Below are 17,109 nucleotides of genomic sequence, written 5' to 3' on the forward strand. Positions count from 1 at the left end.
CTCATGGTGGCCCTATGTCTGTACAATTTTTTAGGATTCCTTCGTTATCTAGGGACCGTGGTTGTCTACAAAAATTCATGAAAATCCGTACAAAAGAGATATTTCAGTCCGGACCAAAGTGGTGGACCGACCAACAGACTGACATACAGCCACATGGCTAGTCTGGCTAAAAATGTCATCACTGCCCATCACTGGTCCTATATCAAGACTAAGTTTATCTTGTGCTTTCAAAAGTGTTTCAATCAATTAGCATGTTTATGGCTTTTTGTTGATTGGCCTCGGTTACTTTATTTGACATTATTATGATGTAAATGTACCGGATTTAGCCAAATGGCTCATTTACATCTGAAGCCAAACACTCAAACAAAACAAAACAAAAACAAGAGAAGACACAAAAGACAAGACAAAATACAGATGAGCTCATATAGCCAGATACATCATCTAAAAGTACATGTTCTAATCATAACTTTACAACAGACATTACAAAAAACATCCGCATATAGAATTACAAGCAAACACAAGACTCAGAATACACAATAAAACATGTAAAGCAGCAACCAAAAGAGCCAACATGGCACATCACAAATAACAGATTTCAAGCAGACTTTACATGATGAATTTAATGCTAAATATGCATTAAAAACGTATTTAATGACAAATACCATAAGAAACGTGTTTAATAAATGTGGGTTAATGGAGACATCCTCTGTCTGGAATGAACTAAATGTTGCCCGTCAACCCCGGCTGCTCCAAACACAAAACCCAAACAGTCGTGTGCGATCAGCTCTGCTCTCCAGACAGCCAATGCCAGAATTTCAGCGACGCCCTAACAGACCTAATCTTCCCTGATCCCAGAAAATGAGGCCCGCCGTGTCGGGACCGTAAGCCCTCTAAGCTGTCGTCCTTAGCATTCATTGCTTTTTAATGGACAGTCTGAAGGATTACAATTGAAACCATTTAAAAGTGACATAATACAGCTATACATAGACAGTTCGAAATACAAAATGGACATACTTGACTTTTCCAAGGTGGCGTAGAAGCCAGATCTCCAAATATAGGAGAAGAAGGCGCCATGAAACAGGCCTGACCATCGCTTATAAAAGCTGTTGGGTCTTGTTAGGGTGAGTGATGTCTGTGGTGTTTCTCTGAAGCAAGAGCGGGGAATCTTATTCAAAGGCTCTGAAACATTTGATCATCTTGTGATCTCTCTTTTTGGTCTGCAGCACTCTGGTAAGTATCATCCAATTTTTCAATTCTGACCAACGTCTGTGTAGCTTTGAATTATTTTTGAGCATGTGTGTTTGTCCCACTCATGCAGCTTGATAAAATGAGTGACGCCGAGATGGAAATATTTGGGGTGGCTGCCCCGTACCTCCGCAAATCAGAGCGGGAGAGAATTGCAGCGCAAAACACGCTGTTCGATGCCAAAACAGCCGTCTTCGTGCCTGACCCGAAGCAGGAGTATGTGAAGGGAAAAATCAAAAGCCAAGACGGCTCCAACGTCACTGTGGAGACTGAGGATGGAAAGGTGGGTGTATTTTGTAGTTTACTTTTAAATCTGTTGTATCTGTTTTTACCTGGCATTCAAATCGCTGTACCTTTGAATTCACACTTCAGGTTGTCACAGTGCACCTGGATGACGTTCGCCCCATGAACCCTCCTAAGTTTGACAAGATCGAGGACATGGCCCTGCTGACACATCTCCATGAACCGGCCGTGCTCTTTAACCTCAAGGAGCGCTACGCCGCCTGGATGATCTATGTAACTACAAATGATGAACACAAAATGAAAATAAATTATAATTCGATTTCTAAAGTTAAAGTCACAATCAAACCAACACTTTCAAAATGTGTAAAAACCACAGATTGTTTTCTGTGGCAACCTTGAAGAGCATTTTTTTGATTTTACACGTAAATGACTCCTCACATCCAACAACTTGAGTCATAAATTCTTTATCATCATGGTTTTTCTCTTCTCATGTTTTCACAGACCTACTCCGGGCTCTTCTGTGTGACTGTGAACCCTTACAAGTGGCTTCCAGTCTACAACCCAGAGGTGGTGGCCGGGTACCGTGGGAAGAAACGTCAGGAGGCCCCCCCACACATCTTCTCCATCTCTGACAACGCTTACCAGTTCATGCTCACAGGTCCAGTCTCATTATGATACCCAGTGGTGGAAGAAGTTCTCAGATCTTTTACTTAAGTAAAAGTAGCAATACCACAGTGTAGAAATACTCGGTCACAAAAGTATTAGCATCAAAATGGGGTCTTACATGAACGCACTATTTTCTGCCAGAGTTAGAACAGTTTGGGTTGTTTCATGTATTTGGTATTTTTCTCTGTCCTCTGTAGCAGGTTAGAAGTGGGCGTGTCTCATGTCATGTACTTCATGCACCAATCAGGATTTAGCAACATTTAAATCAAAATGTTTTTAGTGTTAAACTCTTAATAAATAATAACTTAAGGATGTTTCTCTCTGAACTTTAAGTTTGATTGCTGCTTATTTGTGTGCTGCTTATAAGTGTCCTTGGGTCCCTTATACATCTAAGTTATTATTATTATTATTATTATTATTATTATTTAGTCATGAAACTTTATGTAATAGAGTGATATTTAAGATTTGAAACCAAGTTTTCAGGGCACAACTATCAGGGTGCTTAATGAAAGACTGATAATAGTGCACCTTGACACATTTTTTTTTAAAAGATTGAAGTGGGTAAAATGTATGTAATCTTTTCTGACTAAGACTAAATTGTCTCACATTTTTGACTAAAATGATAAAAACTAAAATGTGACTAAAGCAAATTCAAACTTTCATCAGAAGGAAACCTAAGGAACAACTATCAGGGTGCTTAAAGCTACTGTAGGTAATGGATTTCAGAAGCATTTTTTGTTTGAAATTCTCTTTACATCCCGACAGCAATCAATAAATCAAACGCTCCGGGGGGAAAAATAGAAAAAATCTGTTATCTGTGGCTGTCGCAGGCTTGTAATAAGCCCATCCAATCATTTCATTCGGCTCGAATAAAATAGAATAAACAGACTAACATGTACATGATTTTTCCTGACAGAAATTTGACCAAAATGATTTAATATCTAAAATGTGACTAAAACTATCAACTAAAGTTTGATTAAAAGACTAAAAATAAATCCAAATTAGGTGTAAAAATTACAGCTGAAATATACCAATGTTCACCCAATTTCTTTCACTGTAACAGATCGAGAGAACCAGTCTATCCTGATCACGTAAGTGCGACATTATGTGCTGTTTACCAAAATCAACTCAATATTCGTTATTTCCCATCACTCATGTCATGCTGTACCTTTGTCAGTGGAGAATCTGGTGCCGGGAAGACCGTCAACACAAAGCGAGTTATCCAGTATTTTGCAACAATTGCATCATTCAGAGACTCGAGCAAGAAAGAGCAACTTCCCGGCAAAATGCAGGTTCAGTCACAATGTATTGATTAGACATGAAGCCATGTGTTGCAACAGCTACTTAAAAAAAGCAGATGTTAAGTTTTTATTCTTGATTTGAGCTTACAGGGGACTCTGGAGGATCAAATCATCCAGGCCAACCCTCTGCTGGAAGCTTTCGGGAACGCCAAGACTGTGAGGAACGACAACTCCTCTAGATTTGTAAGTTCAAATCTGATTAGTACGGAAGCTGAGAGCTGCCATTATTGCACATATTATTATAATTCTTTTTTTTTATCCTGCTGTCTCTTGATAATGAGAAAATGTATCTGTTATCATAAGAAAACAACTTTGTTACATTGATGTAACAAGATAATTAACTTGTGGTCCTGCAATTAAAACAATATGATGGCAGTTCTCAGCTGTCATATATTGTAACTCATAAGTCAAACTTAAAAAATAATTTAATAACGTTTCCAGGGAAAATTCATCCGCATCCACTTTGGAACAAAGGGGAAGTTGGCATCAGCTGATATTGAAACATGTAAGTTTGCTTAAATCAGTGTCACTGATATTCCACTGCTATTGTAAGTGTTGCAATATATATCTTATCTGTATTTTTATGATTAGACCTTTTGGAAAAATCCAGAGTGACCTTTCAGCTGCCGGCAGAAAGGAGCTATCACATCTTCTATCAGATCATGTCAAACAAGAAGCCTGATTTAATAGGTAAATATACTTTTAACTAGTTGTGAATCTGATAATGCGCCCTTAATGTCTTATTTGTATATCAATGCTGCACTTACACAGTTACTGCAGCTGCTGACCCTACATAGAGAAATCTAAACTCGTTGTGTTTCATTCCAGAGATGCTGCTGATAACCACCAATCCATATGACTACCCTTTCATCAGCCACGGTGAAATCACGGTGCTGAGCATCAATGATACTGAGGAGCTGATGGCCACGGATGTGAGTGCACCATATGGATATATTTCATGATATTGAAAATGTATGCAAAATCACATATAAAATAATCAAGTTATTGTTCAATGTAGTGAGCTTTATCAACTCTTAAAAACTCAAATTTTTTTCATTTTAGTTGATTGGCCAGAAAAATCATGTTAAACACAAACAGGTTATCATCATACTGTAACATGATGATCAGAATCAGGTTTATTGCAAAGTAGGTTTTCAGATACAAGAATTTGCCTTGGTGTTTGCTGCATAACAGTAAACATAGTAAGAGAAAAGAAAAAGAAAAAGCAAGTACTGCAAGAATCATACATATAAAATAGAAACAGTTACAATGAAAAATATATAAAAATCTGTAAAATATATCTGTTTTCTAAATGAAAAGAGCTGTACAGTGTTTGAAACGAAGAGGATGAAATGTGCAAAAGTTCACAGTATAAAGTATAAAGAATATACTTTATGCTGTGCAATGTGCAGAGATAATAATACAAAAAATGTGATTTAATGTAACGCATTGAGTCAGATGTGGAGACTTTCCGTTCTTGTGGCGTGAGGTTTTGGTCTTGATGGACCGCACCCTTTTGCCGAATGCTGTGTCTCAAAAGGTTTCTCTCCAGGGTGGGAGGGGTCAGCCATAATCTTTCCTGCTCGCCTCAGGCTCCTGGAGACGTACAGGCCCTGGAGAGCAGGGCAGAGCGAATTATATGCTGCAGTGTGAAAAATTCTACTAAATGTTGATAAAACGACAATATTTAATTATCAATAAATTAAGACTAACAATGCTTTAACATCTGTGTCTGTTCCTCAGAGTGCCATCGACATCTTGGGGTTTAACACGGAGGAAAAGGTGGGCATCTACAAGCTGACTGGAGCTGTGATGCACAACGGGAACATGAAGTTCAAGCAGAAGCAGCGGGAGGAGCAGGCGGAGCCCGATGGCACTGAGGGTCAGACGTCTGCCGTTACATTTAAACCAAATTACAACATCACAGCTTCACGCTTAACGTTTATCACATAATTTTCCTTCTGTGCACTTTTTAAGCCCATTACGTGCTTTACATGTCCATGTGTGATTTATATCCCATAGTGGCGGACAAAGTTGCCTATTTAATGGGTCTAAACTCTGCTGATTTGCTGAAAGCGCTGTGTAATCCCCGAGTGAAGGTTGGGAATGAGTATGTCACCAAAGGTCAGACTCCGCAGCAGGTACAGTATGTTTCTACATCTGAAAACGTGTGTTAACCATGTTCAGTGTGAATAAAAATGTAATGAAAACATTACGTTTGATTCTAGGTGAACAACGCTATGGGTGCCCTGTCTAAGGCCGTGTACGAGAAGCTGTTCCTGTGGATGGTCACGAGGATCAACCAGCAGCTCGACACCAAACTTCCAAGACAGCATTTTATCGGCGTCCTGGATATTGCAGGGTTTGAGATCTTCGAGGTAAACGGAATTCACACCTACGTGAAATAAAACAACTCTTTCTAAAAATCTCTATATTTATTTAATCAATGTTTAATTCAGATGAACAGCCTGGAGCAGCTGTGTATCAACTTTACAAATGAGAAGCTGCAACAGTTTTTCAACCACCACATGTTTGTGTTGGAGCAAGAGGAATACAAAAAGGAAGGAATTGCTTGGGAGTTCATTGACTTCGGCATGGACTTGGCAGCTTGCATTGAGCTCATTGAAAAGGTACATCACCTTTTTATAAACCCAAATATTCATATCAACAATAGATGCATGCGTTCCAACAGCTTTTCTTTCCTACAGCCGATGGGTATTTTTTCTATTCTCGAAGAGGAGTGCATGTTTCCAAAGGCGACAGACGGCTCCTTCAAGAACAAACTGTACGACCAACACCTTGGGAAGAACAGCATCTTTCAGAAGCCCAAGCCCTGCAAAGGAAAGGCAGAAGCCCACTTCTCACTGATGCATTATGCCGGCACTGTAGACTACAACATCAGCGGCTGGCTGGAGAAAAACAAAGACCCTCTAAATGATACTGTGGTGCAGCTTTATCAAAAAGCTTCCCTTAAGCTGCTCTCTCAGCTCTTTGCCACATATGCCACTGCTGATGGTCAGTTCACAGACATATTACAGTGAGATTAAGTTGACTATATAGTTTACTACATCTGTTATGTTGTTTCTCTTGTGTTGTTGTAGCTGCTGCTGATGGAAGTAAGAAAAGCTTCAAGAAAAAGGGCTCTTCTTTCCAGACAGTTTCTGCACTTTTCAGGGTAAAAACCAATAATACGTTCATAGCTGAAGGAATTACATTGATGGATTTATTTGGTGTCAGTGTGGTAAGGTGGTATAAGTTACTCACTGGTAATGATGCATGGACTCAGCACCTGTCTACCAGCAGATAATTTAATATATGGATATTTTTCCATTTTTAATTTACTCAGTTGTTTTTTAGTTCTGTGTCTCTACATGATGGTCTAGGACTCTGTCATGAATTGGTTCTGGTAGGAAAAACTGTATTAATTAATTCACTTTTCTTGTCCTAAATCAAGAAATGGTCAAATTTAAGCACACTGTGTCTAAAAATATTGATATCTGCCTTTTAAAATCCCACAATGTGTAACTTTGAATTATATAAACTGTAAATATAAACTGCACTTCAGGCTCTCAAGTTTCAGAGGACACGACCTCTGTGTCTCTGCTAGTACCTTCAGCCCTGAACATGCATCAGTCCCACTACCTGGCGTGTAACTTATACCAACTTGTATGGAAAAACTCTAAACCATTCCTTTAAGTTAAGATCAGGACTAATTGTTAATGTTAAGAGACCATAATCTGTTTATCTCGTGTAGGAAAACCTGAATAAACTGATGGCCAACCTCAGGTCCACACATCCACACTTTGTAAGATGCATTATCCCCAATGAAACCAAGACGCCAGGTAAAAAGGAAACAAAGAAAACTTGAGCTTTCTAAAGTTAGAAGATGAGAAGATTGATACCGCTCTCACATCTGTACGTCTTTACATTTCAGTTTTTGATTAAACAAAGGAGATATAATGTGTTAATTAGTCAGCTTTAGATGTGCAGGTAGGTGGATTTTGTTACCTTTGTTATAGAGCCAGGTTAGCTGTTTTCCCCTGTTTCCAGTCTTTATGCTAAGCTATGCTAAGCTAACCAGCCGCTAGCTCCAGCTAAATATTCACTGTACAGACATGAGAGTAGTATTGATTTTCTCATCTTACTCTTGTAAAGAAAGCGAATATGTGTATTTCCCCAAGTATTCCTTTAACACAAAATGTATTGTCCACGTAGGGTCCATGGACCACCATCTGGTCCTTCACCAGCTACGCTGTAATGGCGTGCTGGAAGGGATCAGGATTTGCAGAAAGGGCTTCCCCAGCAGGATCCTCTATGGAGATTTCAGGCAGAGGTGATACACCACACCTTGTTTCTGTTGTCTGGGAGGATTACACACACACACACACGACAAAACACTGAAACTCACCTAAGTTTGAACCTCAACTAACTCTGTGACAGATACCGTATTCTGAATGCCAGTGCGATCCCTGAGGGGCAGTTTATTGACAGCAAGAAGGCGTCAGAGAAACTGCTCTCCTCCATTGCTGTGGACCATGCCCAGTATAGATTTGGACACACAAAGGTATTTTATCTGAAAATTTTGACAATGTTTGTTTCTGTATGTGAACTTATTAGGGCTACGGTTTCTTGAATATCAGACAGCAGCCCCTTCTGATATGGTTTCTCACTGAGTCCAGCTACCTACAGTAGAAAAGTAAAACCATACACTATGACATTACAGATTGAATTGTTCCATAATATGACACGTAATTTAATAAAATTAATTCATTCACTTAAAGGCCTAATGGATTCCAGAGATAGTCCCCCATTTATCAGCTGCTAAACCACCTTAAAGAATTGTGTCAGTCTGACCTTTAGTGGACCGTTTTAGATTCCCATCATGGACTTTTCACCTAAGACTACAGTATATAGTATCTATTTAATTCTAAAAGAATCAGGAAATAGTCAGGATCTGTCCCAAGCAACCCAAATGATACTAAATTCATTTCCATTGGCATGTTATATCTTCACAACACACAGGTGTTTTTCAAAGCCGGCCTCCTGGGTCACCTGGAGGAGATGAGGGATGAACGGCTGGCTGTGCTGATGACTCGTATCCAGGCTGTGGCCAGAGGTTACATCACCAGGCTGCGGCTCAAGGAGATGTCGAAGAAAAGGTGCAACTTTAGTTTAATGAATGCATGTGAAATTATTAGTGCATGGAGAGTGGGGGAAAAACATGAGAAATCTGGGAAATTTAAGGATTATAGGGAACTTTACAACTGGGTAGCAATACAACAGGACTTATCTTATAAGTTGTATCTCATATTAATTTAATTGGGGGGTGAATAGCAGTAGAAAATATGCCATAAAATGTGTATACTACACTCAGGCATCATAGGCAGTGAAAATGTTTTAAATTAGTTATGGAAAGCCTTAGAAAGGACGTTCAGTTTTTCATCACAGTAGGTTGTTAAACAAAGTCTTTATTGTTTTCCTTCTTCACCCTGTAGAGAGTCCATTTTCATCATCCAGTACAACATCCGTTCATTCATGAATGTGAAGAACTGGCCTTGGATGATGCTCTACTTTAAGATAAAGCCTCTGTTACGAAGTGCGGAGGCCGAGAAGGAGATGCAGACCATAAAAGAGGAGTTCTCACGACTCAAAGAGGAGTTTGCAAAGTCGGAGGCCAGGAGGAAGGAGCTGGAGGAGAAAATGGTCATGCTCGTCCAGGAGAAAAACGACCTTTACCTTCAAATCCAAGCAGTATGTAAACACTCAACCCCAAGTAGAACAAAGTGGTCTGTCTGTATTGATTTCATTCTCTTGGATAAAGAGATTAGGAGAGAAAAGACTTTCTTTTTCTGAAATCAGCAACTACGTAATCAATAGTAATGTAAGATAAGAGGAGGTGTCATTGATCCCTGGAGGGAAATCGGACATGGAAGGAGCAAAATTAAAACAAGTAGGAATAGAAAATAAACAGGAACAGAGCACACGGGGTTATTTAACCAACTGCAAATGATGATGATGATAACACTAGAACATATTAGGAGAGAAATATAATAAAAATATTCTAAAAAGTATTAAGACACACATATGAATGAATAAATTCTATTTCTGCATGTCTGCAAAAAACAGGGTGTCCCATGTAAAAATATACACAATATTTCAAACACACCAAACAACCAAACAAAAAAAAGTAATAATAAATAAACTTTACGAAATAAAACAATACATGCAATTTATAGCAATGGGCAGATGAGAATTTTCGATTTTGCACCACACTGCAAACTAAATTCCCTGTGGGATAATGAATAATATGGAACTATTAATATGTATTTCATACTGATACTATAATAAGATAAAAAAAGTTGAAAAGGAATGAAATTAACAAGAAGAATAACCAAAGTTCACTTCACTGTTACAATACACCGCTGTGTCCCTGCTCTTAAGGAGAGGGAGAACCTGTGCGATGCTGAGGAGAGATATGAAGGCTTGATAAAGAGCAAAATCCACCTGGAGGCCAAAGTCAAAGAGTTGTCCGAGAGGGTGGAGGAAGAGGAGGAGATCAATGCCGAAATCACTGCTAAGAAGAGGAAGCTGGAGGACGAATGTTCGGAGCTCAAAAGAGACATCGACGACCTGGAACTCACCATCGCCAAAGTGGAGAAGGAGAAATATGCCACAGAAAATAAGGTGCCTCCGATTATTTTCATCATATCACACCTTTTAAATAGATTTTGGTTTAATATTAGTACACTAACTTAAAAATGCTTCACTCCTTAGGTTAAGAATTTGGTAGAGGAGCTTAGTACTCTTGAGGAAAAGCTGGTGAAGTCTTCAAAGGAGATCAAAGCTTTGCAGGAGGTGCACCAGCAGACATTAGATGACCTCCAGGCTGAGGAGGATAAAGTAAACTCTCTAATGAAGATCAAAATCAAGTTGGAGCAACAGGTTGATGATGTAAGTATGTAACGACAAAATAATTCTCTTGTAATTGAATCGTCAAGGTAATGTCATCAGAAGTATCTACCTTAATTTGCATAATTCCCCTGGTTTTGTTTACTTGGTTGACATGAACGTCTCCTGCAGCTGGAGGGCTCACTGGAGCAGGAGAAGAAGGTGCGAGCAGACTTAGAGAGATCCAGAAGAAAACTGGAGGGGGATCTGAAGCTGTCCCAGGAAACCACCATGGATCTGGAGAATGAAAGACAGCAAATGGAAGAGAGGCTGAAAAAGTGAGTTGTTGTTTGATTATTCAGTGCCGTATATCCTAAAACACAACGTGGAAATTAGGTTTAATAATTACCACTGAAGATTTAAGTATGTGAGGGTTATACACATATTACTCAAATATTGTATATCAACAATAATGATGATGATGATAAGACTCACATATAGTTACATAAATCCGCTTAAAGGAAGATTTTGGCAAATACGCTTCTTCACTTTCTGGCTCAGAGTTAGATGAGAAGATTGATATCACTCTCATGTCTGTACAGTAAATATGAAGCCACCGCCAGTTAGCTTAGCTTAGAGTGTGACTTGAAAAACATTTAGCCTGACTCTTAGACTTTAATCTTTACAAAAACTGAAGTGTAAAAACAACAATTTGGCATTTTAGAGGGGTTATGTGCTAGACTATTTCTTGGCCAGAAACTTCCTGGAGTCTCCGGTCAGACTTCAGAAAATAGTCCGGCACATAACCCCCCTAAAATGGCAAATTGTTGTTTTTACACTCAGCAATTTCATTGTAGAAAATGTGCCAGTTGCAATGAAACGTTGCTCACCAGAGTAAATGTTTTCTGTGCTGATTAGAATTTTTTTTTTGCTGTTTTCAGAAAGGACTTTGAAATCAGCCATCTGCAGTGCAAAATTGAAGACGAGCAAGCCCTTGGCACTCAACTACAAAAGATGATTAAAGAGCTTCAGGTATGATTCTTAACAATAGTCGTGTATTTCAATACATTTTCCTTAATATCCTAAGAACCCACATTTTCATAAATTAATATAATTTCACTGTAGGCTCGCATTGAAGAGCTGGAGGAGGAAATCGAGGCTGAGCGCTCGGCTCGAGCCAAAGTGGAGAAGCAGAGGTCTGATCTGTCCAGGGAGCTGGAGGAGATCAGTGAGAGGCTGGAGGAGGCCGGAGGAGCCACCGCTGCTCAGGCTGAGCTGAACAAGAAGCGCGAGGCCGAGTTTCAGAGGCTGCGTCGTGATCTGGAAGAGTCCACCCTGCAGCATGAATCCATCGCTGCAACTTTACGCAAGAAACAGGCCGACAGTGTTGCCGAACTCAGTGATCAGATAGACAACATTCAAAGAGTCAAGCAGAAACTGGAGAAAGAGAAAAGTGAGATGAAGATGGAAATCGATGACATGGCAAGCAACATGGAGAGTGTTCTGAAAAGCAAGGTAAGAGACCGTCTGCAGAGAAGCATGCACAGGTTGAACGATGTTTTCTTTCCATAATCACTTTATCTTGCTTGAGACAACTGATGCTCAATATTTCAGGCTAATCTGGAGAAACTCTACAGGAGCCTTGAAGACCAAATGAATGAATACAAGACCAAAGCAGATGAAGCCCAGAGGTCTGTGAGTGATTATACTACACTCAGTGCTCGTCTACAAACAGAAAACGGTACGTTTATAACATGCATACAAACAAAAGAGCAATTAAGATGGACAGATAAGTTAGTTTGTGTCCTCTTTTTCCTAAATAGGTGAACTTACACGTCTGCTGGACGAGAAAGAGACCACTTTGTCTCAGTTGACCAGAGTGAAATCTGTGGGGAGTCAACAAATCGAAGAGTTGAAGAGACTTTTGGATGAGGAAATTAAGGTCTGAAACAATTAAGTCTGATCTACAGTCTATTACAGTCACAGCAATTATTTAAATCTGCACCAGGGAATTTTGCAGAGTACCAGCTTGAAATCGCAGCAAGTTAATAAAAATCCTGTGAGGTGACGTTAGTAAGTTGTACACAACATGCTGTCTCTGTGATGTCAAAGGATACTGAAAGTAGGCGAGAAAGGCAAAACATCCAATGTTGCTTAGTCCAGTTTTATCTGGAAAGAATGAACGCTCAATTACTATTACACTATTATTATGGAAAGAGCTGCAATGATTTGTTGATTAATCAGTTAGTCACTTAATTAGCAAACTATTTTGGATAATCGATTACTCTGGTTTCAGCTTCTCCACAGTGAGAATTTTATGCTTTTCTTTGCTACATCACCTGGTCTGTGGGAAATTATAACAGGCATTTTTCACAATTTTCTTACATTGTGTAGACCGAACGATTAATCGATAGTTAAATTAGGTGCAGCCCTAGTTTCTGGGGTAGGTCAGATTTTTGTCTGAACTCGTCTTAAAAGTGCCCTGCAGAGTTTTCTTGTAAAAAAACTAAAGTTTTTTTTATGTTCAATGTTTATCACAAGTGTTGAAGAGATTAGTCGATTAATTGATTAGTCAGTCGACATAAAATTAATTGGCAACCATTTTGATAATTGATTAAACATTTAAAGTCTATTTTTAAGCAAAACAAAAACAAACATTCCCTGTTTCAGCATCTCAAAATGTGAGGATTTGCATCTTTTCTCTGTCTGATGTGATACTTATCGATAGTCAGTGTATTACCTGTGACACAGGACATTGTAACAGGCATTTTTCACTGTTTTCTAATATCTTTTCGACCAAATGATTAATCGGTTAATCAAGAAAATAATCAGCATATTGATCGATAATGAAAATATTTGTTAGTTGCAACATTGAATGAATTTCACGTCTAACCGGTGGCAGGATTGTGGGTTGCTTCGCCAGCGTGCTCACATGCTTGGAAACAAAACCCACTTGTAAAAACATCGCTCCACACTAGTGGTTCATAACTCCACTGGGTACCTTTAACTACATTTTTACATCTTGCTAAAGCAGTTCTAATTCAGGCAATAAATCACTGTTGTATATGTTCTTGCTTTTTCAGGCAAAGAACGCCTTGGCTCACGGTTTGCAGTCATCTCGTCATGACTGCGAGCTGCTAAGAGAGCAGTACGGGGAGGAGCAGGAGGCCAAAGCTGAGCTGCAGCGCTGCCTGTCCAAGGCCAACAGCGACGTGGCTCAGTGGAGAACCAAATATGAGACAGACGCCATCCAACGCACTGAAGAGCTTGAAGAGGCAAAGTAAGAACTGTACATGTTTTTCAAGTCAGTGCTGATGGGTTTCTTACACTTTAACACAATTTATTTTTGGTTCAAAGGAAGAAGCTGGCCCAGCGGCTGCAGGAGTCTGAGGAAATGACTGAGACAGCAAATGTCAAATGTGCATCTCTGGAGAAAACCAAGCAGAGGCTGCAGGCTGAGGTCGAGGATCTCATGGTTGAGCTGGAAAGGTCAAATGCAGCCAACGCCACCTTAGACAAGAAACAGAGGAACTTTGACAAGGTGTGTCATTCTTTTTTCTATTCCATGTCCTCATTTCTAGCTATTTGCATCTTGTTGAGGCCGCATTAATTACACATGCTGTTTCCTCCTCTATTAGGTTCTGGCTGAATGGAAACAGAAATATGAGGAGAGTCAATCAGATCTGGAAGTTTCCCAGAGAGAGTCTAGAGTGCTAAGTACAGAACTCTTCAAGCTGAAAAATTCATACGAAGAGGCTCTGGATCATCTGGAGAACATGAAAAGAGAGAATAAAAATCTTCAGCGTAAGGGTTCTACTGGAAACAAATCATCCATTTGGTGGTGAAAAGTTATAGTGTTTGTTTTTGACCTACGAAGATCATGTTTTTCTTTACATTTTCAGAGGAGATTACAGATATCACAGAGCAAGTCGGACAATCTGCTAAAACTATCCATGAGCTGGAGAAAGCTGCAAAGCAAGCTGAACAAGAGAAGAGAGACACCCAGGCAGCTCTTGAGGAAGCTGAGGTTTGTATTATTTTGTCATACTGCCATTTTCATTCAAATAACCACAACTTCACAAGTGTTTGTTTTTTTCTCTCTGTAGTCTTCCTTGGAACACGAGGAGACCAAAATCCTGCACCTTCAACTGGAGCTGAACCAGATCAAGTCAGAAGTAGACAGAAAGGTGGCAGAGAAAGATGAAGAAATCGACCAGCTCAAGAGGAATCACCAGAGAACCGTGGACACTCTGCAGAACACGCTGGACGCCGAGACGCGCAGCAGAAATGACGCTATTCGGATGAAGAAAAAGATGGAGGGAGATCTGAACGAGATGGAGATCCAACTGGGTCACGCCAACCGCCAGGCAGCCGAGGCCACCAAACAACTGAGGAGCCTGCAGACTCAGTTGAAGGTTTGTTGGTCATGGAAATATTTACACAAATGTTAGAACAATATATTGGGTCGATTTTGGTGCATCTAAAGCTCTAAGCCTTTGCCTCCTGTCCCAGGACACCCAGGTCCATCTGGATGAAGCACTCCACAGTCAGGAGGACTTAAAGGAACAACTAGCTATCGCAGAGCGCCGCAACAATCTGATGATGGCGGAGAATGAGGAGATGATGGCGGCGCTTGAGCAATCTGAGAGGAGTCGCAAGCTGGCCGAGCAGGAGCTGATCGACGTCAGTGAGAGGATTCAGCTGCTGCACTCTCAGGTTAGGAGGACGGTACAGGACAAGACAGGACATGACAAGACTGGACAGGAAAGAGCGTCAAAGGAAATGGTAGAAAAGGTCAAGACTGAACAGAACTGGACAGAACGAGCAGGACAGGGCAGAACACAATAGTAAAGGGCAAGGTAGGGCCAGGTAATGCAGGACAGGACAAGGCATGATATAACAGGACAAAACAAAACATTACAGGATGGGGCAGGACAGAACACGACATGGGAGGACAAGACTGGACAGGGCATGACAGGAAAAGGTGTCACAAGTGAAATAATGGTTCATTTAAACCACTAATTTACAATCAAAAGGTTGAGTCAAATTTAGTTATAGAGCACATTCAAAAACAAGAAGTGTTGACCAAAGTGCTATACAGAGAGATTAAAAATACATTAAAACAGTCATTCAAACAAAAATAAATAGGTAAATAACTATAACAGACAAAATGAAAACTATTTTATCATTATATTAATAATTAAGGGGCCTCAAATGCAGTTGTATAAAGGGGGATCTTTAGCCGGTCTAGGGTTGTTTGCTTTCCTTTTCGCTGCAACTTTTAGTTCTTTAAGTACTTATAGATGTTATACAGATTACTGCTGTAGCAAAACCTGCCAATTGTCATTTATTTTGTGGCTTAGTGGTTCACTTGCTCACAATGTTCTGGGTTTATAAAGCCAGTACATGTCCATCAGCTCCGATCTTAATGTTGTGGATCGGCTTGGGACATCACCACCTTATTTTTCATGTCCGCCTGGAGATCATCACATCGGCTGGAGTTGAGGACCCACATGTAACAGTCAGTGATCAGAAATCTGGTGTTTACATGCCATAGTATGCTGGGTTCTGTCAGAGTAAACCACTTCGCATATTTTGGTGTCTAAAAACTGGCATAAGGAGTTATTAGGTTTCTGACACCAGGATATGATGCATGTGCAAACACAAAAATGGGACACTACTTTACTTAAATATAGATTATTAAACTTGTTCATTATTGACTTTATTCAGCAGTTGAGAGAACAATCTCATCAGAGGGTCTTACTAAATGAACCTTGTGGTGGGATTGTTTTCTTAACAACAATTGTTAAAATCTGTAAATATGTGAAAAATATCAATATTTCATTGTGGCTCCAAACCACTCACCCTTTTAATTAATATATCATATTTAAATGTTATGTAATGATCAGAGCACCAGCCTCCTAAACACTAAAAAGAAGATGGAGTCTGATTTAGCTCATCTGCAGTCAGAGATGGAGGACACTGTCCAGGAGGCAAGAAATGCGGATGAGAAGGCCAAAAAAGCCATCATGGATGTGAGTCTCCCCTTTATCCAAATTACTGCAGAGAGTCATTTTAATGAGGAACTGCTGGGCTTTGAGTTTGGTTGTGCAGATTCAATTTCACAGTGAGTTAACATTTGCATACAGGCCGCCATGATGGCTGAGGAGCTGAAGAAAGAGCAGGACACCAGTGCTCACTTGGAGAGGATGAAGAAGAACCTGGAGGTCACAGTGAAAGACCTGCAGCAGCGCCTGGATGAAGCCGAGCAGATGGCTCTGAAAGGAGGAAAGAAAGAGCTTCAGAAACTGGAAACCAGGGTATGAATCAAACAAAACCATCCTGTGGAGAAAAATAGAATGAACAGTGATTTAAACTAACTGTCTTTTTAAGGTCCGTGAGCTGGAAAATGAATTGGATGCAGAACAGAAACGCAGCGGCGAGGCCATGAAAGGTGTGCGGAAATGTGAGAGGAAAATTAAAGAGCTCACTTATCAGGTAAAAGGTATATCCCGTTACATAACTATGAATTTTACTAGATGAGATTTGACTGGATCTGAATAGGAAATAATAATCCCTCAAATTTTTTAGGGTGAGGAGGAGAAGAAGAACGTGGCAAGACTCCAGGATTTGGTCAACAAACTGCAACTGAAAGTGAAAGCATATAAGCGGCAGTGTGAGGAAGCGGTGAGTATAAAATACATGAATACTGTGTGAAATGTTAGCTTGATGTGTACCTAAAAAAAGTCTCCTTTACTATATTGTT

The 17,109-nt window shown here is 39.9% G+C and overlaps 2 protein-coding genes across 2 annotated transcripts in view; both read left to right on the plus strand.

Annotated features, from left to right (window-relative positions):
* Nucleotides 1-17,109, plus strand: part of LOC122868751 (myosin-1-like) — an 18,308-nt gene continuing 1,199 nt past the window's right edge. Inside the window, exons 1-37 of the mRNA XM_044181019.1 lie at nucleotides 1-1,528; nucleotides 1,618-1,761; nucleotides 1,990-2,146; nucleotides 3,218-3,245; nucleotides 3,332-3,446; nucleotides 3,546-3,638; nucleotides 3,897-3,960; nucleotides 4,047-4,145; nucleotides 4,284-4,387; nucleotides 5,199-5,337; nucleotides 5,478-5,596; nucleotides 5,684-5,833; nucleotides 5,915-6,085; nucleotides 6,164-6,470; nucleotides 6,557-6,630; nucleotides 7,210-7,297; nucleotides 7,671-7,788; nucleotides 7,896-8,019; nucleotides 8,478-8,614; nucleotides 8,951-9,206; nucleotides 9,897-10,139; nucleotides 10,230-10,406; nucleotides 10,536-10,681; nucleotides 11,285-11,375; nucleotides 11,469-11,858; nucleotides 11,958-12,084; nucleotides 12,167-12,285; nucleotides 13,427-13,623; nucleotides 13,701-13,884; nucleotides 13,982-14,147; nucleotides 14,246-14,370; nucleotides 14,450-14,758; nucleotides 14,856-15,059; nucleotides 16,253-16,378; nucleotides 16,493-16,663; nucleotides 16,737-16,841; nucleotides 16,935-17,030. Of these exons, the coding sequence (XP_044036954.1) occupies nucleotides 1,313-1,528; nucleotides 1,618-1,761; nucleotides 1,990-2,146; nucleotides 3,218-3,245; nucleotides 3,332-3,446; nucleotides 3,546-3,638; nucleotides 3,897-3,960; nucleotides 4,047-4,145; nucleotides 4,284-4,387; nucleotides 5,199-5,337; nucleotides 5,478-5,596; nucleotides 5,684-5,833; nucleotides 5,915-6,085; nucleotides 6,164-6,470; nucleotides 6,557-6,630; nucleotides 7,210-7,297; nucleotides 7,671-7,788; nucleotides 7,896-8,019; nucleotides 8,478-8,614; nucleotides 8,951-9,206; nucleotides 9,897-10,139; nucleotides 10,230-10,406; nucleotides 10,536-10,681; nucleotides 11,285-11,375; nucleotides 11,469-11,858; nucleotides 11,958-12,084; nucleotides 12,167-12,285; nucleotides 13,427-13,623; nucleotides 13,701-13,884; nucleotides 13,982-14,147; nucleotides 14,246-14,370; nucleotides 14,450-14,758; nucleotides 14,856-15,059; nucleotides 16,253-16,378; nucleotides 16,493-16,663; nucleotides 16,737-16,841; nucleotides 16,935-17,030 (5,679 nt within the window). The 5' untranslated portion in view covers nucleotides 1-1,312. The remainder of the gene's footprint in view (nucleotides 1,529-1,617; nucleotides 1,762-1,989; nucleotides 2,147-3,217; nucleotides 3,246-3,331; nucleotides 3,447-3,545; nucleotides 3,639-3,896; nucleotides 3,961-4,046; nucleotides 4,146-4,283; nucleotides 4,388-5,198; nucleotides 5,338-5,477; nucleotides 5,597-5,683; nucleotides 5,834-5,914; nucleotides 6,086-6,163; nucleotides 6,471-6,556; nucleotides 6,631-7,209; nucleotides 7,298-7,670; nucleotides 7,789-7,895; nucleotides 8,020-8,477; nucleotides 8,615-8,950; nucleotides 9,207-9,896; nucleotides 10,140-10,229; nucleotides 10,407-10,535; nucleotides 10,682-11,284; nucleotides 11,376-11,468; nucleotides 11,859-11,957; nucleotides 12,085-12,166; nucleotides 12,286-13,426; nucleotides 13,624-13,700; nucleotides 13,885-13,981; nucleotides 14,148-14,245; nucleotides 14,371-14,449; nucleotides 14,759-14,855; nucleotides 15,060-16,252; nucleotides 16,379-16,492; nucleotides 16,664-16,736; nucleotides 16,842-16,934; nucleotides 17,031-17,109) is intronic.
* LOC122868750 (myosin heavy chain, fast skeletal muscle-like) overlaps nucleotides 14,968-17,109 on the plus strand; it is a 24,068-nt gene continuing 21,926 nt past the window's right edge. The window contains exon 1 of the mRNA XM_044181018.1: nucleotides 14,968-15,059. The gene's annotated coding sequence lies outside the window, so the exon portion shown is untranslated. The remainder of the gene's footprint in view (nucleotides 15,060-17,109) is intronic.

Source organism: Siniperca chuatsi, linkage group LG21 (assembly GCF_020085105.1).
Source record: "Siniperca chuatsi isolate FFG_IHB_CAS linkage group LG21, ASM2008510v1, whole genome shotgun sequence".
Taxonomy (NCBI): Eukaryota; Metazoa; Chordata; class Actinopteri; order Centrarchiformes; family Sinipercidae; genus Siniperca; species Siniperca chuatsi.